This window comes from Oncorhynchus mykiss, chromosome 28 (genome assembly GCF_057628025.1).
Source record: "Oncorhynchus mykiss isolate SJ-2025 chromosome 28, ASM5762802v1, whole genome shotgun sequence".
NCBI lineage: Eukaryota > Metazoa > Chordata > Actinopteri > Salmoniformes > Salmonidae > Oncorhynchus > Oncorhynchus mykiss.
The window spans coordinates 30,971,760-30,997,492 of record NC_143049.1 but is presented as its reverse complement, the minus strand read 5'-3'; the positions used below and the strand labels follow the sequence as shown (position 1 = coordinate 30,997,492).

The 25,733-nt window shown below is 39.6% G+C and overlaps 1 protein-coding gene and 1 long non-coding RNA gene across 7 annotated transcripts in view; both read left to right on the top strand.

Annotated features, from left to right (window-relative positions):
• Positions 1-13,266, top strand: part of LOC110508907 (phosphatidylinositol 3-kinase regulatory subunit gamma) — a 50,786-nt gene extending 37,520 nt beyond the window's left edge. For all 6 annotated transcript variants that reach the window (XM_021589812.3, XM_021589808.3, XM_090225031.1 and 3 more), the window contains exons 13-16: positions 60-236; positions 3,722-3,793; positions 5,145-5,318; positions 6,033-13,266. In XM_021589812.3, coding sequence (XP_021445487.1) covers positions 60-236; positions 3,722-3,793; positions 5,145-5,318; positions 6,033-6,216 — 607 coding nt within the window. In that variant the 3' untranslated portion in view covers positions 6,217-13,266. The remainder of the gene's footprint in view (positions 1-59; positions 237-3,721; positions 3,794-5,144; positions 5,319-6,032) is intronic.
• A 5,464-nt stretch (positions 13,267-18,730) lies between these two features.
• Positions 18,731-21,170, top strand: LOC149970826 (uncharacterized). The gene is made up of 2 exons (XR_016493067.1): positions 18,731-19,369; positions 19,906-21,170. It is a non-coding gene; the product is annotated as an uncharacterized LOC149970826 (long non-coding RNA).
• Positions 21,171-25,733: the final 4,563 nt, after the last annotated feature.

Below are 25,733 nucleotides of genomic sequence, written 5' to 3'. Positions count from 1 at the left end.
CACTACAAATGAACCCCAGAGCAAAAACTGTTATTGAGCTTTCTTCCCACTCACTTCAGGATCCAGAGCAACTCGGAGCGTCTGAAGTCTCGGGTGACAGAGATACACGACAGCAAGAGGAAGCTGGAGCAGGACCTGAAACAGCAGGCAACCGACAACAGAGAGATTGACAAGAGGATGAACAGCCTGAAACCAGACCTCATGCAGCTAAGGAAGATCAGGGACCAGTACCTGGTGTAAGAAAACGCTATGCTGTATGATGCTATACTATCCCAGCCCTTACAGGACTCTTAGCTAGAACCTAGTTGGGTTAACCTTTTGGGACAGACATGGAAAAAACCCACGTAGGCTACAACATGGGTCCTTATGGCTGCATTTACACAGGCAGTTCAATTCTGTTTATTTTTTCCACTAATTTGTCTTTTGACCAATCAGATCAGCACTTTTGCCAATAATTGGGCAAGATCAGAATTGGGCTGCTTGTGTAAATGCAGCCAAGTGGACCCCTTACCATTTTTACAGGGCTACAGTAATCTTATTTGTTTTTCATTTGGAAGACTCTTTAATATTTTGGACCATTCTGAATATGTGTTATGGACAGTCTTTTATAACAATTTTATCTAGCTCAATAATTACACATGGTATTAATTTTAGTTCAGTTAGTGTAGGAGGCCAAATTTCTCATTTCAGTTTCATTTTATTACAAATTCCACAAAAAACACTTGAGTCCTTAAATTGATTCCAATCAACAAAATACTTGATTCCTTAAAAATAATACATTCCCAGCATATTACAGCATGTGAATCGCAAATCATTTGCCAAGCAATTCCTGAACAATTCATCAGCATTCTGACAACTGGCAGCCGTCATTATGATTCAGATTCTACTTGCCTGGGTAGCAATTAACATGGCTTGAAACTTGGACCGAATAAGCCAACAGACGATAAATACAGCGAGGGCAGTATAATTAGTTACTGAGAAATGTACACTCACAAAAAACGACATAGTCAACTCAGTGGTTCAAACATGTCATGAGTGTTTCTTTACTACTAATGTAAGCTTGTTCAGCAAGCAAGCCATTTTTGTTGGCTCCCATGCAAAACGAGCTAGCTAACAGTAATCAGTGTTGCCAACTTAGCGACTTTGTCGCTATATTTTGCAACTATTCAGACCCCTGTAGCGACACATTTTCAAAAAATCAACTAGCGACAAATCTAGCAACTTTTTCTGGTGTTATTGGAGACTTTTGGAGACTGATGTGAAAGCACGTATCGTTCTTACTCTTCTCAACGAGCAGCGGGTGTTGCTGTGGGCCCCATCCCCGTCCCAAAGAAGTCACAGGCGGCCCAGTCCTCGCACAGCAGTCCCTCCCAGCTGCAGTCAGAGCAGGAGATGTTCACCCCTCCGCGTCCAGACTGCAAATGAATCGCGCATGCGGGAAGCCGTCGCTGGCTGATCCCGCCCTGGCTTATATTCAGGGCGGGATGTAAATGTAAAATGTTCTTTGTCTAAAATAAATCACTGCACATAAATAAATCACTGCATTTGACTCACACAGACAGCCTCAGTCACTTACTCACCTTATCCACTGTGTGTGTGCCTCTCTGTGACATAAGCTAAACATCTAGCTGGCTAGCTCATCATGTCTCAGTCTAAACTGTACACTCAAAAATACAGGAAGGGGTGGGAATCAAACCCTGAATTCTAAGGCTGGTTGAAGCTGTTTATTGGAGATGATACACGGGCGTACTGCCTGTATTGTAAGGCTGATTTCTACGCCAAACTTAGTGATGTTAAAATACACATGACAACTCAAAAACATACTCAAAATGCAAAGCCTTATAACAGTTCCACCCAAAACAAGCTGCCATTTATGGTTTAAAAAATTTACTCTGCAATAAAGTCTGAAGCCACCATGGCATTAGCTATAACACTGTTCCATGCCGGCATGTGATCACATTGGAGAAGTATGTAGCGCTGCTTTCTCAGAATCCACTGCTGCCACCCACTTCAAAGTGCACAGAAATGATTAATGGTGTTCTAGCACCATACTTTCTGAAAAAGTTGGTCGCAGATGTGGGTGACCAGCATTTCAGCCTCCTCCTCGATGAGTCCACGGATGTAAGTGTTTCTAAGTACCAGGGGTTGTGATAAGGTACTTTAGTGACACCAAGTAGACAATTGTATCAACTTTTCTGGGGCTTGTTGAGTTGGAGGGAGGAGATGCCAAATCTAAAGCCTGTGCTGTTGTGGCTTTCCTCGAGATGTGTTTTCTTAAAAAAGAGAAACTCCTGGGGATAGGGACTGACAATGCCTCTATTATGACGGGGATTAACAATGGGGTCCATAAAGTGCTGAAGGAGGAGTATGGCCTCAATATCTGGTTCTTGTTCACTCTCTGCAGCTTGCTCATTTGTAGTTCTAAACATATTTAGGGTGTTTTTTACTCACTTTTGTCTCTCCCACAACGTTATCCCTCTCTCCTACAGCGTCCATCACAATTACATGCACATGGCCAATTATGCAAATTAGGCGATGACATCATTTAGCAGCTTTTAGGACAGCCAATAGCTACTTTCCTTACTGAGAGTTGGCACCACTGACAGGAACTAGCTCAACAATAAACCAAGGCCCAGTATGTTTGTGACGGTGCTAGATAGCTACCTCGACAACAAGGAGGATTTTTGAGCTAGCTAGCCACATTGTTTCAGCTCGTCTTGAGTTGGAAACATAGCGTTAGCTAGCTTACTAGAAACAATGCCAAACATTAGCTAGCTAGCTATCGTTAGTTATAACAAGTCTGCAGCTAGGCAACATCAGAAAATACCAAAACTGATTAGCTAGCTAACCACACAAAAAACATAACATATAGTCCATTCCACTTACCGGTCAAATCACTTTGTAGATTCCCAACTCCCGTTGTCTTGACTTGACATGGAGTTAGAACCCCAACGTTTATTGTACAGTCTTTGGTTTAGCGCCTGAATTTTGAAGTTCCGTCATATGCCCTTGCTCCTCAAAATATTGAATGTGCATGAGTCTTTAAAGAAATTATGACAGCACGCACTAGCTAATGGCTTTTCAGGCAAACATTATGTTGAGAGGAATTTCACCAGCATGATATCAATTAAACAATGAAACCCGCACGAACATGAAAATGTTGACACAACTTTGTTATTTTAGCTTCTCTACATTTCATCAGTCAGCGTTTTTACAGCGCATTAAAAAAGTATTCAGGGCCCATTTTGGACCCACACTATAACCCACAGAGGTTTTCTCCATAGACAGGTTTTCTAATGCATGACCCAGGTGCTATGCCCAACGGGGTCCCAGAGACAATCCCTGGCCATATTCACACCAGATAACCCCTTTATAAATGGTAAAGGGCCCATTTGGGACCTATGTTATAGTCCACATGGGTTTTCCCATGTGCGACCCTGTTAGTAGGCCCAACAGGGTCCCATAGACAGACCCTGACTATATACACTCGGTTTTTCCATGTCTTGCCCAAAAGGTCAACCCAAATGTGTACCAGCTAAGATGTAGAGCCGTTGCTCCCCACCTGGACATGTTGGTTGGGTGGCTATACAATGCTATGCGATGCTATGCTATACAATGCTATGTTATGTTTCTTATTCTTTTCTATGTGTGAAATTGAATTTCTATTTGTGAATTGAATTGAAGAGGAATGGAGTCAAATTCTCTTTCTTTGGTCTTGCAGGTGGTTGACACAGAAGGGGACCAGGCAGAAGAAGATTAATGAATGGCTGGGCATAAAGAACGAGGCAGAAGAGTAAGTGATGAAGAAGGAATGTTTGGCAAGTGATTAGATCGCTTGTTAAGAGCTACGTACATGGGCAGGAGCGGACTGGAACCAGAAATTGGCTCTGGCATTTCTAATACACCCGCCCATTTTACCCCCATTATAATTTTGCTAAAAAAAAGTTGCTGGACAGGCCGTAATAGGCTAAAAATTAACCAGCCCATCTGGCATTTACACATCTAACCATCTGTAAATGTTGAATTTGAAACTGTTGCCTTGTATTCTGTATTGACGTGAAATGTATGTCATATTCTGGTTGTAAAAATAAATTTTATAAAATGACATAGTTACATAATTGCAACCAATTCTGCCCACTGACAATGATCATGTTGTCTTTCCCTAAAAGGCCAAAGGCTTTTAAACTCTGCACCATCTCCCCAAATGTCTGCAGCACCAAAATACATCTAATAATAAACCTAAAACTGTTATAAAGGATTTAGAAAGACATCCAGTAAGACGATGAGTCATTAACCCCCCCCATCTTTAGGGCTCCCGAGTGGCGCAGCGGTCTAAGGCACTGCATCTCAGTGCAAGAGGCGTCACTGCATTCCCTGGTTTGAATCCAGGCTGCATCACATCCGGCCATGATTGGGAGTCCCATAGGGCCAACACCTCCTTTGGCCGCTTTTCCTTCCAGTTCTCTGCTGCCAGTGACTGGAACAAATTGCAAAAATCGCTGAATCTAGAGACTTATATTTAAATTTACCTTTACCTACCTTTAAACATCAGCTATCTGAGCAGCTAACCGATCGCTGCAGCTGTACATAGTCCATCTGTAACTAGCCAACTCATCTACCTACCTCATCCCCATATTGTTTTTATTTACTTTTCTGCTTTTGCACACCAGTATTTCTACTTGCACATCATCATCTGCTCATCTATCACTCCAGTGTTAATTTGCTAAATTGTAACTACTTCGCTACTATGGCCTATTTATTGCCAACCTCACACCATTTGCACACACTGTATATAGACTTTCTTTTTTTCAACTGTGTTATTGACTGTGCGCTTGTTTATTCCATGTGTAACTCTGTGTTGTTGTTTGTGTCGCACTGCTTTGCTTTATCTTGGCCAGGTCGCAGTTGTAAATGAGAACTTGTTCTCAACTTGCCTACCTGGTTAAATAAAGGTGTTCTCAACTTGCCTACCTGGTTAAATAAAGGTGAAATAAAATAAATAAAAGGGCGGCGCACAATTGGCCCAGCGTCGTCCGGGTTTGGCCCGGGGTAGGCCATCGTTGTAAATAAGAATTTGTTCTTAACTAACTTGCCTAATTAAATAAAGGTTAAATCTGTTTTCTTTTTTTATCTCCCTCCTACAGCTCCTACTGGCTGGTGGAGGAGGACGAAGGCTCGCCCCACCACGACGACGGCACCTGGTACATGGGCGACATCAAGCGCACCCAGGCAGAGGAGCTGTTGAGGGACAAGTGTGACGGCACCTTCCTCATCCGAGAGAGCCAGACGCAGAAGGGCTCCTATGCCTGCTCTGTAGTGTGAGTGTTTATTTCAGTGTGTTACATGGCCTTTTGTGTCGAAAGAGCTAAGATTGTTCATTGATGGGTAGATCTATTGAAAAATTGGCAAGTAGGAATATGGTATGTGGTTGTAACTAAAACCGCATACTTTATCCCTTTTCTTACTTGCCAATTTTAAGTAATGTTGTTGGCATCCCCTCAAATGACAATTGTACACTGTGCCATTGATTTAAGGGGACACCAGTAGACAACAAAGGGGAGACCCACATAGCTACTGCACAGTAAAAACAATTGTGTCGTTTTTACAGTAACTTATTGTCAGACAGTTACCTGTAAGTTATTGTGAAAAATAAAAAGTACAGTATTCTACCTTCAATTCCATTGAAACGTTGGTTTAACAGTACATTTTAAACTTTACACTTGCTTTGTAATTTTACATAATATATTGTACCCTTTTTACAGTAACTTACAGGTAACTGTCTGCCAGTAAGTTACCGTAAAAACAACAGGATGTTTTTTACAGTGTAGAGTAGGTCAAAGCTGTGCCCTGGAAAACCTTAATAGCGCATGGGTGAAGTTGGGGCTTGTGATGATTGTGAATTTCCTTTTATTTTTTGGCTTCAGACCAACCCTAACGTATAACCTAAAATGTTGTTTTTGTTTTTAATTACTAAGGAGACATTTGACCTTCTGTTTGTTTGCATAAAACTGTAATCGCTCTGTCTTCCCCAGTGTGGACGGCGACGCCAAACACTGCGTCATCTACAAGACGGACAAAGGCTATGGCTTCGCCGAGCCCTACAACCTTTACGGCTCCCTGAAGGACCTGGTGCTCCACTACAAGCACGAGTCCCTGGTCCAACACAACGACCAGCTGAATGTAACCCTGGCCTACCCGGTCCTCACCCAGACCTAGCAGCAGCATCCCAGATGAGGGGCAGCATGGCATGACGACCCCCAATGGAGACCAGAGCTTCTAAAGCATGGCAAATCAAGCACACTATGTACTACAGTACCAGCCACAGTAAACATGAGACAAAAAACATAGACGTGTTCGTAGACGAGAAACAACATAAGCACACAGTTATGATATAAGCTTTCAGACCATAGTTAGAAGAGCAAGAGGGAATGAGAGAGGAAAGGAGAGAGTCGGGAAGCTGGAGCGTAAAGATACTGGATGTAGAATAGATTTTTGGGGGAAGGGAAGTTGATGCCAGCTTTCAGATGCATAGTGCTGAAAAGGAGGGCTGGGGTGGAGGGTCAAACTGTTAGATTCTATAAAAAGCTTGCTTAAGTGCCATAGAGAGCCTTGATTGACCACAAGCCTGTGTTGGGAAAGAAGGGGACTGTGGGGTGGGTGGGGTGGTGCTGGGAGGGAGAGCAAACTACAGCTTTAGAAATATATATATATATATATATATATATATATAGATATATATTGTTTTTTAATTCCAATTTCCATGAAACTGCCGTGGGCTCTCCTCCAGTTTGTTGTAAGATGTAAATTCTTTATGAAAAAAGATGTGATATATTTGGTGTATTGTGAATATATAGATGATATTCACAATAGATCAAATATATAGTGTATTGATGAATACAGTTTCTAAAGGGATTCAAGTTTCCCTTTTTCATTTAATCATGGCTAGTGGAAAAATCCCTCCAAGCTCATTTCTACATTTCTGATCTAGTCAGGATTGGGGTCAATTCCATTTATATTCCAGTCATTTCAGGAAGCACACTGAAATGCCAATTCCAATGATATTTAATGCTTTTCAATGAGGAACATTTTACATTGGAATTGAATATACTTTCTGAATTGAGTGGAATTCAAATGGAATTGACCCCAACTCTGCTTCCAGTGCTTTCTTTTATACTGTAGCCTGTAGCCATGATTGACTATGGTATTACTGTTAGTATTCTTGGTGTTTTTATTTCTACTTGAATATACTCACAGAGCATCAATCTATTGGATCTTAACTCTCGGTGCTGTATGGCCTAGTCTCTAGGAAGCCTGTCTAGTACAATGTTCTTCTCACAAGCGTTTGCTTTTGTCACAGCGTTACTACTACTCGCAGTACTTCCTCTTTGAGCTTGACTGTTGTTTTAATTTGACACAAGCTTGATTCACAGAGCTGTAGAACATTGTTGTACATAAGAAAAACCCCAGATTAACGTTATATGACCCATATATCTACAGACAGTAACAGGCAGTGTGACTGTCAGTCTAAAAGCTGTATTTGCTGTACGTAACCATGCAAACAGAAAGTATTGAATGCTTTCCTTTCCAACTGTGTCCCCCCTGCAGGGGAAACTGCTGGAGGATGCACAGTATCCAGCTAAACTTGAGCCAAATGAAGGATGTATTTCATGTAGCAAATAAAATATCTGATCCGTTTTGAGCATGACCACGGAGGTTCGAGAGATTTTCTATAAGTACAGAATGCATGTAAATCCTTCTTTTGGATAGTACCTAGACACTAGCCCTAATACTCGTGCTGTTTTAAGTGTGTACGTCTCATGTCGTAGACCAGTATAATGCACAAACAATAGTAAGTGAATAAGAATACATGGAGATTTACAGACACACTCGCTGTTGGGTGAATCCCTCCACGGGTACTGAGCAGTACTTTTGTTGTGTGGCTTCAGGGACTTACTCTGCCAATGCTTCTATTCCTTTTCCATAGCATAGACTTTGTTTGTGCGAATACACTTCAGCCAAAATTTGAAGGTTGATTCTTGACTTAAAGTGAAAATTCACCCAAACTATCTTTGGTATATATTTTTTCATTAGTCCACTTGATACAGTCCCAAAACATTTTAGGACTGTATCAACAGAAAAATCTAAACAATTGAATTGAATGGATTTTCCCTTTTAAAGAAACATCATGTAATGAAACTGAGGATATCGAGGAATTAAGTTTGGTGACTGTTAAGTGCTGCGTTTAGATTTGTTGAGAACATTTGTAGAATGATGGCCACTCCTTTTTGGGCAGTTCTAAACATGATCATTTGCTCAAAGTGTGATTTATTCTCGCTCTTTTGGTAATACAGATTAAGTATGATGCGTAAATATTGCAATTGAACAGTCATTCAAGTGGATTGGTTAATTAGTTATGGGAAATTGGATGGTACAAATGTTGGTTGGAGACAAAAATGATGTTAAGGATAAATACATTGGTACTGTTTAATGGTGCTTTTCACAGTTCTTGGCCAGAAGACTAGACAAGAATTAAACTCAAAGTGACATTAGTTGGGTGTCTTGAGAGGGATATAAAAGAGTGTGAATCACAAAGTTAAGAAGTGCCTTCTCTGTCTGCGTTACTTAGCTCTTGTCTTTATGTCAGAAGAGCTTCTCTCCTGTAGACAGAGCCACAGTGTACTGTAGTCTTTGTTTAAAAAGCATTTGCCAATGTCATAGCCTGACGACCCGCACTAAATTCTTCCACTTCTCTGTTGTTCACTACATACTTTAGTCCGAGACTACCATCATTGAAGTCATTTGTGGTGAGGGGAGTTGTGCAAAATAAAGTAATCAGCGATTAGATTGTCTCTAACCAATTAGTGTCAAAGCCAATGACAAATTTTCAAACCGCCGCTTTACCCACGTGTTCTGGCTCTGGCCCAACCCATCGGTTTCTGGACCAATCAGGTGGCCCTGAATATATTTGCATTCGGTGACGGGTCGGGGAGGTATTGCGTAAGAAACTAATGTCCGGGGGTGTGGCATACCGTTTGGCTGGAGCAAGGAGTCTGAGTAGCCAGGCAACTAATGTCAACCCCTGAAGAGAACTGACAAATGAGCATAGTTATCATCTTTCCTTTAGTGTGTGTGTGTGTGTGTGTGTGTGTGTGTGTGTGTGTGTGTGTGTGTGTGTTGCAAGTTATGGAGGTTGTTTGTTTAGTTATGCTTCTCTTTTGTTCTTTTTTTGTGACTGGGGCTATTGCTTGGTGCTCTTCAGTGAGCGAGGCAGTTTCCTTTGGGGTTTGTTGTATATTGGATCAAACCTAGAGTGGATAGAAATGTGAATACACAGTCGTAGCCCAACACCGCGTTTTGTTTAATAAGCCGAATCTCATTCGATAAGCACTCAATTGAATGCATGCAGTATTTCTGTGTTTTCACATCAATACCCTGTGAATTCAGAGCCAGTTTACCCAGCTACTGACGTATTTATTTACAGTCCGTTGGACCATCATTTTGTCAATGTGCTCTTTCCTTTTCCACACTCCTTAATTGAGTGTGTCTAGGTCTACAAAGTATGAATGAATCCTAAACCGTGTCAGTGAAGCTCAGTAAGCCATCATAGTGTTTTTTTATTAAGTGTCTCATGTCGGGGATGTTTTATCTGACTTTCTTTGTGAATCAAAGTGAAAAAAAATGTTGTTGTCCCCTTACACAATACATAGGGTGGAGGCATGACAAACTTTGAAATAGTAGCCTGTATTCTGAACCTGTTTTGAAATTGACATTGAGGCAAGAGGGACTAATGTCCATTATTGCTGTTTTTCATGATTCAATTGTTTAACTGTATATACTATAAAACTGTGTTCCGTGTCTGGTTTTGATTGTGTCAGGCTTACCCATTTCCCATTTGAAAATGGGTGACCCGTTTCAAACCAAATGAAAGGGAAGCTAGCTAATATGCAATCGGTATAATTGGTCGGTCCTCAGCTCTTTAATGCTATATGAATGTCATGGAGTCACATTAACGTCACTTGCATTAACATTAATGTTAACATTTGTGCAGTGATCGTGTTTCGGTGGTCGTGCCCAATGAGATTGGATTGCGGAAGAGGGATGAGGGTGAGTTGACCATTGTTGTGCTTTGACTTGGAGCAGAAGTTGCTTTGAATTGTCCTTTACCCTGTTATTGTGAAACAGCATGTGTCCAAGCACCCTCCAAAATGATCAGATGAATTACCCATTATTGCTTATCTCTGGTACAAAATACTTGTAATAAGGTATCATACTTCTACCATATCATTTACTGAATACAAGTAATTAACATTTATTACGTTTGATGAATATTTAGGTTTGAATCATATTTGGAAAAAATATATTGAAATATATCTTGACATATTGTTTTTGGGTTATATATTCTGATTTAATTATGCTGGAAACGGATCAGAAACAGAAGCTAACTTAATCAGAGCTTAGATGGTAACACGTCTATTGACGTGCCACAGCAGCATTTCATCAGTGGGCCAAGTGATATCTAGTTTCCAGAAACTGAGCTTTTATCATAATCAAAAGCAAGCTTTCCTTCTTTTTTGATTGTGGTTCTATTGATTTTAATTGACCCACAATCATTATAATGAAGCGGAGGCAGGCTCATCTATGTTTAAAATGCAGCTCTCAATCTAGTTGTCCATGATGATATCATACTGATTGGTCAACCTTGGCCCCATTTAACCAACTCACACATATGTGTTTGTATCAAGTCTGAGTCGAGATTATCAGTAGCCTTGACACCAGTGTCTTTCAGCAAAGCTCCATTGTTACTATCCTACCACGGGTGGTGACAACAGAGCTGACCAACACTGGGACTAGCTGCTATCTAGACTACAGCCTGTGTATTTTTAAGATGATAAGATAGTTTTTCTGAGCAGAAAATAGTTTCCTATACAGATCTGCTTTGTCCATAGAATGGGGAAAGCACCTTTATTATTTTCATTTATTTCAGATCATGGTGGCAATTATTTTTTATTTTGACATGAACATGTATTCTCAGTTTGAGATTCTGGTTGTGTTTTTTATTTAGCAAAAGGAGGCCGTTTGAAAGTTTCACCAGGGGAGTGTTTGAGGTGGTATGAAAATAATGTATAATTCGAAGAGCGGGGCATTTATTGATCATTGGATAAAGTCCCCCCAAATGCACTAGAAAACACATACTTTATACCATCCAAACATGTTGCCAACAACAATAGTTAAGGTACAAATGTAAATGGATCAGAAACACTCCTTCGGAGAATAACAGACCTTTGTACATGGAACAATGATGGCATTAGAAAGTGTTCCTTTAAGGTGCCTGAGTAGGGTTTGTTTTTAATTAGGCTTTTAAGCTAATTGATTTGTCTGTCCAAGTGTTTGTTTTGGTTTGTTTTGTTTGTTTTTGTTTGTTAATGATAACCGTACAGAATCTATCAAATAAGCTAGCTTGAATATTTTCCTCCATACAGAAAAGTACAAATGTTTACGATATCTAATTAACCAAATAGCAAGTATGCGTTTGAGAATCAATCAGTCTGTCACTAAAAATGACTGATCGATTGATTTGATTTATTTCTTTCCTCTGTCATTTTAAACTTGAAGATGTTATGACTGCTTATTCTTTTGTTTAGATGTAGTTGTTTTTTACTTGTCAAACAGTGCTCCCTCAATATGACAAGAGAAGAATTGTTACCATCGTCTGCTTAGAACAAAATCTACATATTTTTCTTTTTTTTTTAAAGGCACCCAGGGCAGAATGTTCCCTGGGTGGCTTAGAATCATTAAGGAGATGCTGAACAGGCCGATTGGCATGTGTTTTTCTGTTTCTCATGACAAAAAGTCGATTTCAGTCTTGGAGGTGTGTTTCCTGACCGATTCCTCATTTGGTTAATAATGTTTGTCCCCCATTAGACACTGGAAGCCTATTTCCCCTCCTCAAAATCCCAGAATGAATCTAGGATAAGAAGAAATCTGTCATTCATTTAGACTTTTTGGCCGAGGATGTTTTAGTTGCTAAATTAGAAATCTGACTAAGGTGTTTGGTTCAGTATTTCTCAAGTTTAAAAAATCAGAGACGCATTGTCTTACGTTAACAAAGTCTGAGCTGCTGAGCACGTCTGCCTTACTGTCTATGCTATTGGATAGAGAGAAATTACCGCAGCTATTCATCCCATGTTAGTGGGTAAATGGACACCGTCGAATCAAAACCCAACATTAATTTACCTGTTGTGACACACGGATGTTCCAAACTCCATTTTAGACCAGACTAACCCTGTGACAAAAATTATCCTATTTTCACTTTGTTGTAAATTTTGACATTAGAATAAATGTTTCTGACACATATCGATGACGCAAATCCTAACTTTAGACAATCTTAATTTAGCGTTTTTGCACATCGTGCATTGATGTCAATGGGCGATTAAAAAAATTATTAGAATAATACATTCATTTTTTGGAGTTAGTCGCAAATCTCAAGTTAGGTTTTGGCTGTAGATTACACCATAGATGATTTGGGAGGCTTTAGTTTTCAGACTGCTTTTCAAGAGTGAGAGAGAGGTTTAGCCAACTAGTACATTTTAATTTGGAAATTGGAAATGAGAAGAGGCATGGGTTTCGATTTTGCACTAAGAGGTCATCCTCGTCTCACTAAGATGGAGAAATGCAGTACATTCGTTGACTTGCTCTCTGTCATTCAAAACAGACTCAATTAAAAATGATGCTTTCATTTACTTCTGTTATCTCTGCAACCCTTCAATGTAGATTTCATCCTAGGTGGTGTTTATGATCATGTGACAGTTGTAGAATGCACGTCCGGTACAGTACATTTTGACAAGCCTTTATTTGCTTTGGAGAAATCAAAGTACAGTGTGATAATATGATTCTTATTGTAGCGAAATTTGGCGTCATGTTTTCCCCTTTTTTCAAAACGGTAAAATGGACATGAACCAGACTGTCTGATGAAGCTACTCTACACCAAAGTGCAATTGAACTCAGAGGGAGCACTGTTGGTGAACCAGTGGGAGTCTTCTCTCCTGGTTGTGGTGTGCACAATCTTTATGTATGGAAGATTATTCTTCTTCTCATCTTTTTCCAGTCTGTCTTAGATAATTCAGATGCAACATTTTTTATTTTGTTTTCTGTGTACAGCTTGCTTCGGAGTTGTCTCAAACAGGTACTCTTACTTCTGTACGGTTCTTTCCTTAGGATGATGCAATGATTTTAAAAAATAATAATAAAATCTGTAAGAAAAAGAAAGAGGTCTCCATGTGTATTCTTTCAGTAAGTTTGACATGTAGCCATGAGTTCAGTCAAACCTATGATGAGAATAAATGGGGATAGAGCTGCAGCACAGGTAGCTGGTGGAACCTTCATTCGGGAGGACGGTTTCCTAGTAATGGCTGAAATGGAACGAATGGAATGACACTGACACATCACACATACACAATTTCCTTGTGTTTGTACCATTCCATTCACTTTATTCCAGTCATTATGAGCCCTCATCCCCTCCCCAGCTTCCTGTCAGTTGGGGTCAATTCCATTTTAATTCCTGTCAGTTGAAGGCTGGTGGACTTCGTGCTGAGGCTGACTTGTGACGCAGTCAGTATTGAATTTCAACCACATGAGGGAGAATTTTTTTTGTTGTTGTTGTACACAGTGCCTAGTGAAAGTTTATACACCCATTGCACAGTCTTCACATTTTGTTGCCTTATTGTATCTAAAAAGGGATTTCATTATGATTTGCTACTCCACATTTTCAGAGTGAAAGTAAATGATAGAAACATTTCCTAATTAATTACAAATACAAAAAATGTCTTGATTGTGTATGTCTTCACACCCCAGTCAATACTTGATGGAAGCACCTTTGGCAGCCATTACAGCTGTGAATAATTTTGAATAAGATTCTACCAACTTAGGGCAACTGTATTTCCATTGGTTTTGTCAAAATTGCCAAAGCTCTGTAGAAATGGTTGGGAATCATTGATGAACAGCAATATTGAAACCTTGTTCCCGTCATTTTTTTTTAGCAAATGTAAGTCTGAACTGAAGACTCAGTTTGCTCCTTTCATATTTATTTTTATCCTTGTCCCTGCCAATGACAAGCATACACATAACATGATGTCGCCAACCGCAACACTTGAAAATACAGAGGGTTTCAAATCAAATCAGTTTATTTGTCACGTGCGCCGAATACAACAGTGAAATGCTTACTTACAGGCTCTAACCAATAGTGCGGGAAAAAAAGGTATGTGTGTGTGTGTGTGTGTGTGTGTGTGTAGGTAAAGAAATAAAACAACAGTAAAAAGACATTTGAAAATAACAGTAGCAAGGCTTTATACAGACACTGGTTTGTCAGGCTTATTGAGGTAGTATGTACATGTAGGTATGGTTAAAGTGACTATGCATATACAGTGGGGCAAAAAAGTATTTAGTCAGCCACCAATTGTGCAAGTTCTCCCACTTAAAAAGATGAGAGGCCTGTAATTTTCATCATAGGTACACTTCAACTATGACAGACAAAATGAGAAAAAAAATACAGAAAATGACATTGTAGGATTTTTAATGAATTTATTTGCAAATTATGGTGGAAAATAAGTATTTCACCTTTATTTAACCAGGTAAGGTAGTTGAGAACAAGTTCTCATTTACAACTGTGACCTGGCCAAGATAAAGCAAAGCAGTGTGACACAAACAACAACATAGAACACATTGAATAAACAAGCATACAGTCAATAACACAATAGAAAAAAAAGAAAGTCTATATACAGTGTGTGCAAATGGCGTGAGGAGGTAAGGTTTAGCAAATTAACACTGGAGTGATAGATGAGCAGATGATGATGTGCAAGTAGAAATACTGGTGTACAAAAGAGCAGAAAAGTCAATAAAAAACTATATGGGGATGAGATGTGTAGATTGGGTGGGCTATTTACAGATGGGCTATGTACAGCTGCAGTGATCGGTTAGCTGCTCAGATAGCTGGTAAAATAATTTTAAAAATGTAAAAAAGCTTCCCACAGTCGTTAAGTTGGCTGGATGTCCTTTCGGGGGTGGACCATTCTTGATACACAACGGAAACTGTTGAGCATGAACAACCCAGCAGCATTGCAATTCTTGGCACACTTAAACTGGTGCGCCTGGCACCTACTACCATTCCCCGTTCAAAGGTACATAAATCTTTTGTCATGCCCATTCACCCTCTGAATGACACACATACACAATCCATGTCTCAAGGTTTAAAATCCTTCTTTAACCTGTCTCCCCCCCTTCCTCTACACTAATTTAAGGGGATGTATCAGGGGACCTCAATAAGGGATCATAGCATTCACCTGGTCAAGTCTATGTCATGGAAAGAGGAGCTTTCCATGACATAGACTAGGAACAAGGTTGAGGTCGATTGGGGTAAGATCTACACAATTCTGTGGTTGATTAAATATTATCACCACCTTTGAAAAATCTTGAGTTCATATGCATGACAAATTGCAAAAATACTATGCATATTACTGACCAAATGTAACCATCATTTCTATGGGGTATGTGGAGCCATCGGCTCAACTTTCCTCTGGTCAAATGTCGATATTGGCACAATTTACCCCAAAGCAACAATTTTGACTATATTAGCCCACTCCGCTACAAGGAGGCACTTTCATGCTAGGTTTAGGACCTCATTTTGTAGCTTATAGAGACCCCAACAAATGTATTAAACAGTCTTAACTATCTACTTTGATTTAGTTACAAGCATCATGAAACCTCTTAACACTATACATTAATTTGACTTTGTGAAAATCATTTTTGGGGACCTAACTTGCTTCCCACTTTTTCCATGTGATTTCCTCCTTCACTCCATGAAATTATGATCTCTAAATATTTAGTCATATGATTCATTTTGTGTATGTTTCCATAGAAACAAGGGGTGGCTCAACTGACCCTTGGCATGACTTACCCCCCTCTCCCCTAGGTTGTGTAGATCTGTAAGAAAATAAATATAATTGAATCCCTTTTTAGATTACATTTTAAGGCAGCAATACGTGAAGGCTGTGCAAGGAGGTTGTAAACTTCCACTAGGCACTGTACACACTGAGGGTTGGAATCAATCAAACACGCACTGCATTTGAACCGAATTGCTGAAGGATCACTTTCAACAAAAAAAACATATTTGTTATTACTTGATGTTCACTCTGTTGAAAGTGGGTGGAAAAAAGCTAAACTCAGTTTGCTTTTCATTGAAGCATGCATTTCCTGGGCTCTTCCAGGGTGTTAGGCATCAGGATCTGGGCACTTTGTGAGAACTGTTTATACAGAAGACATCATGCAGCTTTGTTGCGTACAATATTGCCTGTGTTTCTTCCCAGACCACAATAGATGTAGCCTGGTCCCTGATCTATTTGTCACTCATTGTCATGCCAAACATGATCTTGATGTTTGGCATGACAATTCTATAAGGAGTTGCAAGGGATCAGAAACAGACCGCCACCCGGGCTAAAATCAACTCTTAAAGGAGAACCGGCTATACAGAAAAGTAGACAGTCAACTGCCGTCATCGTAAAGTTATCCTCCTGTCCTGTTTGTTTGCTCTGGAGATTATAGGACAGCCCTAAAAAATCCCATGACACTTGGTTCATCTTTCACAAGAAATTAAGCGTATTACTTGTTTTGCTGTTGTGTGCATTGCTCATGACGCCATGACGCTGATTAAAACCAGTTGGGTGGTACGAGGAACAAGGAATGAGGAACAGAAGCATGGTTACTGATAACATAAGGGAACTTCCAAGATCTTAACCTGGACTCAGGGGTAAACGTAACATAGTAAATGTAAATCCTGGACACTCCAATTAGTATGGTATGTTACGTTTTGTATGGTATGTATTTTAAAAAATATTTTAGGGGTGGATCAGCTTAATATTGCGGAAAGATTGTTGCTTCCAACAATGTAATTGTCTGCATAATTTCCAATCCCTCATATCTTCTTTTGGTAAATATATATCCATATACATACACACCCATACATATACATATGCATATATAAACATTTATACATATATCCATATATACATACATACATATATACACTTGAAGTCAGAAGTTTACATAAACCTTAGCCAATCACATTTAAACTCGGTTTTTCACAATTCCTGACATTCAATCCTAGTAAAAAGTCCCTGTTTTAGGTCAGTTAGGATCACCACTTTATTTTAAGAATGTGAAACGTCAGAATAATAGTAAAGATAATTACTTATTTCAGCTTTTATTTCTTTCATCATATTCCCAGTGGGTCAGAAGTTTACATACACTCAATTAGTATTTGGTAGCATTGCCTTTACATCGTTTAACTTGGGTCAAACGTTTTGGGTAACCTTCCACAAGCTTCCCACAATAAGTTGGGTGAATTTTGGCCCATTCCTCCTGACAGAGCTGGTGTAACTGAGTCAGGTTCTTAGGCCTCCTTGCTCTCACATGCTTTTTCAGTTCTGCCCACAAATGTTCTATGGGATTGAGGTCAGGGCTTTGTGATGGCCACTCCAATACCTTGACTTTGTTGTCCTTAAGCATTTTGCCACAACTTTGGAAGTATGCTTGGGGTCATTGTCCGTTTGGAAGACCCATTTGCGACCAAGCTTTAACTTCCTGACTGATGTTTTGAGATGTTGCTTCAATATATCCACATAATTTTTCTCCCTCATGATGCCATCTATTTTGTGAAGTGCACCAGTCCCTCCTGCAGCAAAGCACACCCACAACATGATGCTGCCACCCCTGTGCTTCACGGTTGGGATGGTGTTCTTCGACTTGCAAGCCTCCCCCTTTTCCTCCAAACATAACAATGGTCATTATGGACAAACAGGTCAATGTTTGTTTCATCAGACCAGAGGATATTTCTCCAAAAAGTACAATCTTTGTCCCCATGTGCAGTTGCAAACCGTAGTCTGAGTTTTTTATGGCGGTTTTGGAACAGTGGCTTCTTCCTTGCTGAGCTGCCTTTCAGTTTATGTCGATATAGGACTCGTTTTACTGTGGATATAGATACTTTTGTACCTGTTTCCTCCAGCATCTTCACAAGGTCCTTTGCTGTTGTTCTGGGATTGATCTGCACTTTTTGCACCAAAGTGTGTTCATCTCTAGGAGACAGAACGCGTCTCCTTCTTGAGTGGTATGACAGCTGCGTGGTCCCATAGTGTTAATACTTTCGTGCTATTGTTTGTACAAATGAAAACGGTACCTTTAGGCGTTTGGAAATTGCTCCCAAGGATGAACCAGACTTGCGGAGGTCTACAATTCTTTTTCTGAGGTCTTGGCTGATTTCAATGATGTCAAGCAAAGAGGCACTGAATTTGAAGGTAGGCCTTGAAGTACATCCACAGATACACCTACAATTGACTCAAATGATGTCAATTGAAGCTTCAGAAGCTTCTAAAGCCATGATATCATTTTCTGGAATTTTCCAAGCTGTTTCAAGGCACAGTCAACTTAGTGTATATAAACTTATCTGACCCACTGGAATTGTGTTACAGTGAATTATAAGTGAAATAATCTGTCTGTAAACAATTGTTGGAAAAATGACTTGTGTCATGCACAAAGTAGATGTCCTAACTGACTTGCCAAAGCTATAGTTTGTTTACAAGAAATTTGTGGAGTGGTTGAAAAACCTAAGTGTATGTAAACTTCTGACTTCAACTGTATATACACATACCTATATGCATATCATTTTGTGGGAATATACCTTTATTATTCCCCACAAACCCTACCACCCTTCCCCCAATTGGAGTAAACTAATAAACAATAACACTTAGGCTTCTACCTTCAGTTTATACATAATATACACATTTTACAAACAATCTATTTTACAATAGTTATATTTTGTTTGTTTGTAGTCCTTCCTCTATTTCTGATGTCCATCCAGTTTGATTTCTATTTGTAACTGTGCTATTTCACAACATTTCTGAACCTTTATACATTTTACAGACCCCGTATGTTTTACATTGGTTATCTTGTTATTAGTCCCACCCTTCAGCTCCATTCAACCCCTCCCATCTATCTCTTAACACCATCCATTTTGGATTTCTATTTGCCATATATTTTTCAACTGTGCTGTGATGCTTCACAAAAGTACTGAACCTTTCTATTCTCATAGCTTCTACAGATTGTAAATTAAAGATGAACATTTTTGCTAAAATAATTGTTATATTATTGATTGATTGACTATGGCTTGTCAAATCACCCAGTATTGCTATCTGCAGAGTTAGTTCTAGGCAAATGTTGCAATTGTTCAGCCATTTTGTTGTGACCAAAAACGAGCTACATATGGACAGTACCAAATTAAATGATCTAATGAGTCTGCCTCCTCACAGGAAAATCTGCAGAGCTGGTAAGATTGTATCCCCCATATATATAACATTCTATTGGTTGCAAGAATTTTGTATTGTAATTTAAATTGAAAAATTTGAAGTTTTGAATCCGGCGTTGTTTTGCGTGTCAATTCATAAACCATGTGCCATGGAATGGGTACATCGAAAATCTCTTCCCAACTATTTTGCAATTTATATGGCACAGCTGTCAGTTTTTTGGTCCTTAAATGAAATTGGAATATGTTTTTATTTATCACACTTTTCTTTAACCATTTCTGTTCTTTAATGCAAGACAGACAGACAGACAAGTTCCTTACTTTTTTCCCCTTCTACTTGCCTCTTCCATTTTTGTGTTAGTGCTGCAATTATTTGTAACTTTGGGTAGAGCAGACATTTCCATATGTCTGTGTCAGCTGCATGTGTGACAACTCCACCAGCCCTATTTATGATATCATTCACTAAAATTATACCTTCTGTAAACATTTCATTTTCTAATAAATTAGTATATTTGAGTTTAACCACAATATTTGTTGTATTATTTGTTCTGTCTTTTCAGGTGGATTACTTGTTTGGGATAGGGGGCAGCATTTTCACTTTTGGATGAAATGCGTGCCCAGAGTAAACTGCCTCCTACTCGGTCCCAGATGCGAATATATGCATATTATTAGGATAGAAAACACTCTGAAGTTTCTAAAACTGTTTGAATGATGTCTGTGAGTATAACAGAACTCATATGGTAGGCAAAAACCTGAGAAAAATCCAACCAGGAAGTGAGAAATCTGAGGTTTGTAGTTTTTCAAAGCTTGGCCTACCGAATACACAGTGTCTATGGAGTCAAGTTGCACGTCCTACGGCTTCCACTAGATGTCAACCGTCTTTAGAAACTTGTTTCAGGCTTCTGCTATAAAGGAGGGGGGAATGGGAGCTGAATGAGTCAGTGGTCTGGCAGAGTGTCTCAGGCTCGTGACACGCGGTCCCGACAGAGTTAGCTCTCGTTCCAGTGCTTTTCTACAGACAAATTCCGGAATTCTCCGGTTGGAACATTATTGAAGTTTTATGTTAAAAACATCCTAAAGATTGATTCCATACATCGTTTGACATGTTTCTGTGACCTGTAACAGAACTTTTCGAGTTTTTGTCTGGACGTAGTGCTTGCGCCTCATGAAGATGGATTACTGGGCTGAACACGCTAACAACAAGTGGCTATTTGGACATAAATTATGGACTTAATGGAACAAATCAGTCATTTATTGTTGAACTGGGATTCATGGGAGTGCATTCCAGGGAGTGCGGATATTTCTTTGGTTGCATTGGGCTCTAAGCGCCATACTCAGATTATGCTTTTTTTTTTTATCTGACACAGCGGTTGCATTAAGGAGAAGTCTATCTTTAATTCTGTGAATAACACTTGTATCTTTTATCAATGTTTATTACGAGTATTTCTGGGATTTAATGTGGCTATCTGCAAAATCCGCTGATGTTTTGGAATCAAAACATTACTGCACGTAACACGCCAATGTAAACTGAGATTTTCTCAGTCTCCAGATCTCAATCCCATAGAAAATCTTTGGAGGGAGTTGAAAGTCCGTGTTGCCCAGCAACAGCCCCAAAACATCACTGCTCTAGAGGAGATCTGCATGGAGGAATGGGCCAAAATACCAGCAACAGTGTGTGAAAACCTTGTGAAGACTTACAGAAAACATTTGACCTCTGTCATTGCCAACAAAGGGTATATAACAAAGTATTGAGATAAACTTTTGTTATTGACCAAATACTTATTTTCCACCATAATTTGCAAATAAATTCATTAAAATCCTACAATGTGATTTTCTGGATTTTTTTTCTCATTTTGTCTGTCATAGTTGAAGTGTACCTATGATGAAAATTACAGGCCTCTCTCATCTTTTTACAGTGCCTTGCGAAAGTATTCGGCCCCCTTGAACTTTGCGACCTTTTGCCACATTTCAGGCTTCAAACATAAAGATATAAAACTGTATTATTTTGTGAAGAATCAACAACAAGTGGGACACAATCATGAAGTGGAATGACATTTATTGGATATTTCAAACTTTTTTAACAAATCAAAAACTGAAAAATTGGGCGTGCAAAATTATTCAGCCCCCTTAAGTTAATACTTTGTAGCGCCGCCTTTTGCTGCGATTACAGCTGTAAGTCGCTTGGGGTATGCCTCTATCAGTTTTGCACATCGAGAGACTGACATTTTTTCCCATTCCTCCTTGCAAAACAGCTCGAGCTCAGTGAGGTTGGATGGAGAGCATTTGTGAACAGCAGTTTTCAGTTCTTTCCACAGATTCTCGATTGGATTCAGGTCTGGACTTTGACTTGGCCATTCTAACACCTGGATATGTTTATTTTTGAACCATTCCATTGTAGATTTTGCTTTATGTTTTGGATCATTGTCTTGTTGGAAGACAAATCTCCGTCCCAGTCTCAGGTCTTTTGCAGACTCCATCAGGTTTTCTTCCAGAATGGTCCTGTATTTGGCTCCATCCATCTTCCCATCAATTTTAACCATCTTCCTTGTCCCTGCTGAAGAAAAGCAGGCCCAAACCATGATGCTGCCACCACCATGTTTGACAGTGGGGATGGTGGGTTCAGCTGTGTTGCTTTTACGCCAAACATAACGTTTTGCATTGTTGCCAAAAAGTTCAATTTTGGTTTCATCTGACCAGAGCACCTTCTTCCACATGTTTGGTGTGTCTCCCAGGTGGCTTGTGGCAAACTTTAAACAACACTTTTTATGGATATCTTTAAGAAATGGCTTTCTTCTTGCCACTCTTCCATAAAGGCCAGATTTGTGCAATATACGACTGATTGTTGTCCTATGGACAGAGTCTCCCACCTCAGCTGTAGATCTCTGCAGTTCATCCAGAGTGATCATGGGCCTCTTGGCTGCATCTCTGATCAGTCTTCTCCTTGTATGAGCTGAAAGTTTAGAGGGACGGCCAGGTCTTGGTAGATTTGCAGTGGTCTGATACTCCTTCCATTTCAATATTATCGCTTGCACAGTGCTCCTTGGGATGTTTAAAGCTTGGGAAATCTTTTTGTATCCAAATCCGGCTTTAAACTTCTTCACAACAGTATCTCGGACCTGCCTGGTGTGTTCCTTGTTCTTCATGATGCTCTCTGCGCTTTTAACGGACCTCTGAGACTATCACAGTGCAGGTGCATTTATACGGAGACTTGATTACACACAGGTGGATTGTATTTATCATCATTAGTCATTTAGGTCAACATTGGATCATTCAGAGATCCTCACTGAACTTCTGGAGAGAGTTTTCTGCACTGAAAGTAAAGGGGCTGAATAATTTTGCACGCCCAATTTTTCAGTTTTTGATTTGTTAAAAAAGTTTTAAATATCCAATAAATGTCGTTCCACTTCATGATTGTGTCCCACTTGTTGTTGATTCTTCACAAAAAAATACAGTTTTATATCTTTATGTTTGAAGCCTGAAATGTGGCAAAACGTCGCAAAGTTCAAGGGGGCCGAATACTTTCGCAAGGCACTGTAAGTGGGAGAACTTGAACAATTGGTGGCTGACTAAATACTTTTTTGCCCCACTGTATATAGGAGTGGTTAAAACATGCTAATAATGGTACTCTGAGTATATAAAAAAGAAGTATACTAAACTTTTTTTTATATATACTCAGAGTACCATTATTAGCATGTTTTAACCACTCCTATATACAGTGGGGCAAAAAAGTATTTAGTCAGCCACCAATTGTTCAACAGCCACCAATTGTTCCCACTGGTATGCCATCCAGCCCTGGAGTTCCTCCTCTATAATTTGGCCTTCATGGTATGTATTAATTAGTGGATGTCCATCATCCATTTCATCTATGTTACAAATTACAATTCATACGATACGTTATGAATTGCAATTTCTAAAATATGTTACGAATTGCATTGTCTAAGCTAATTCGTACCATCTGTTACCAATTTGCAGAATGTATGATATGTTATGAATTCTAATTTGCTGTCGCTAACGTTAGTTAGGTGGCTAACATTAGCTAGGCAAGGGGTTAAGTTTAGGGTTGAAGGAAGGTTTAGCTAACATGCTAAGTAGTAGTGATAAGATTCAAACATGCAACCTTTGGGTTGCTAGTAACCTTCTGCCTTATGTAACCATACCAACTGTAACATATCATACTAATTGTGTACTGGATTTACATTTACTACATTACGTCTAGTCTATGAGACCAGGCTAAAGTTCTTGGAGTGAAAACCATAAAATGGGAACTTCCAAAATCTTTGAGTGATAACCACACTGACTCACCAGTGACTGGTTTGAAGTTACAAATGAATAATACCTTCACTGATAGACACTGATTGTGCAAACATGCTGACATTTAACTCATACTTCCTCATTCTGAATAGAAATGACACTTAGTTCATTGCAAGTTGTCTGTGCTCCACAGTCAATAATAGACCAAAAAACGGATGTGTGGCACTTCTCCATAGAAGACACCAGTAGTTGTAATACAGCATGCCAATGTGGAAAGGGTGTGTTTTAATAAGGGGTTTAATCCATGAATCCTGCAGGCCTAGAGAAGTAGTGTTTTTGCCCAGGGATGGATTCGGACAAGAATGTTACCCTGGCTTTTTATCCACACCAGCCCACATCACCGCCATATTTTTATGTGCAACCTAATCCAGTGATTGTCATGAATTTTGCATTGACAATTAGACTATAGTTGCTGTATTTTACTGTAAAAATCTTTGTTTACCAACTAATATTAGGGTTCAACACCTGAGGAAGTGGAAACTCAAAACACATGAACTAGATCACTGCCCCTAATTACAATACCCACTGCTGGCAGCCATTCATTTAACAGTAAATGTAATGTCCTAAAAAGACTGTTGCAGTTGTGGGCTACTAGGCCTACAAGTACCCCTGAGACCTTTTACGCAATGGCTGGTGCGCATTTCACACCCGTCGCTCCGTATCTCAAAGCCATATCAAATGAGTCTGGGTACCAGTCTTTGTAGCTAACATTCCACTCCTTGCCACTCCAATTCACTGCCAACGAGACTGGCCTTTTGGCAATTTCAATGTTCAATATGCAGCTGGATTTAGTTGCTCATTTGTTGTTTGAAATAACATTAACATTACAACTTAATTTAATAAATAAAATAAACATAATACAAAACAAGAAACACGAACAACGCACAGACAGGAAACAATAATGCCTGGGGAAGGAACCAAAGGGAGTGACATACAGTTGAAGTTGGAAGTTTACATACACCTCAGTCAAATACAGTCGTGTGAAAAAGTTTGGGCACCCCTCTGAGGCTGCATAATAATTTACTCTGTCGTCACAGAAAATGATCACAGTGGCATACCATTCATTTTCTAATAAAAGCTGAGTACTGGGTTATTGTCCAGACAAAGATTTTTAGTGTAGCAATATTAAGTTGTATGAAATTAAATCAGATGTGAAAAATAGGCTATGCAAAAATGTGGGCACCCTTGTCATTCTGTTGATTTGAATACCTGTAACTACTCATCACTGATTAATTGGAACACACAATTGGTTTGGTGAGCTCATTAAGCCTGGAACTTCATAGACAAGTACATCCAATCATGAGAAAAGGTATTTAAGGTGGCCAATTGTAAGTTGTTGTTCTCTTTGACTCTCCTCTGAAGAGTGGCCTTAAAACAACTCTCAAATGACCTGAAAACAAAGATTGTTCAACATGATGGTTTAGAGGATTTACAAAAAGCTATCACAGAGATTTAAGCTGTCAGTGTCCACTGTGAGGAAATGGAAGACCACAGGCACAGTTCTTGTTAAGGCCAGAAGTGGCAGGCCAAGTAAAATATCGGAGAGGCAAAGGCGAAGGATGGTGAGAACGGTCAAAAACAGCCCACAGACCACCTCCAAAGACCTTCAACATCATCTTGCTGCAGATGGTGTCGCTGTTCATCGTTCAACAATTCAGCGCACTTTGCACAAGGAGAAGCTGTATGGGAGAGTGATGAGGAAGAAGCCTTTTCTGCACACACGCCACAAACAGAGTCGCTTGAGGTATGCAAACGCACATTTGGACAAGCCAGCTTCATTTTGGAATAAGGTGCTGTGGACTGATGAAACAAAGATTGAGTTATTTGGTCACAACAAGGGACGTTATGCATGGCGGCAAAAGAACACAGCGTTCCAAGAAAAACACTTGCTACCCACAGTACAATTTGGTGGGGGTTCCATCATGCTGTGTGGCCAGTGCCGGTACTGGGAATCTTGTTAAAGTTGAAGGTCGCATGGATTCCACTCAATATCAGCAGATTCTTGGGAATAATGTTGAAGAATCAGTCACAAAGTTGAAGTTACGCCGGGGCTGGATATTTCAACAAGACAACGACC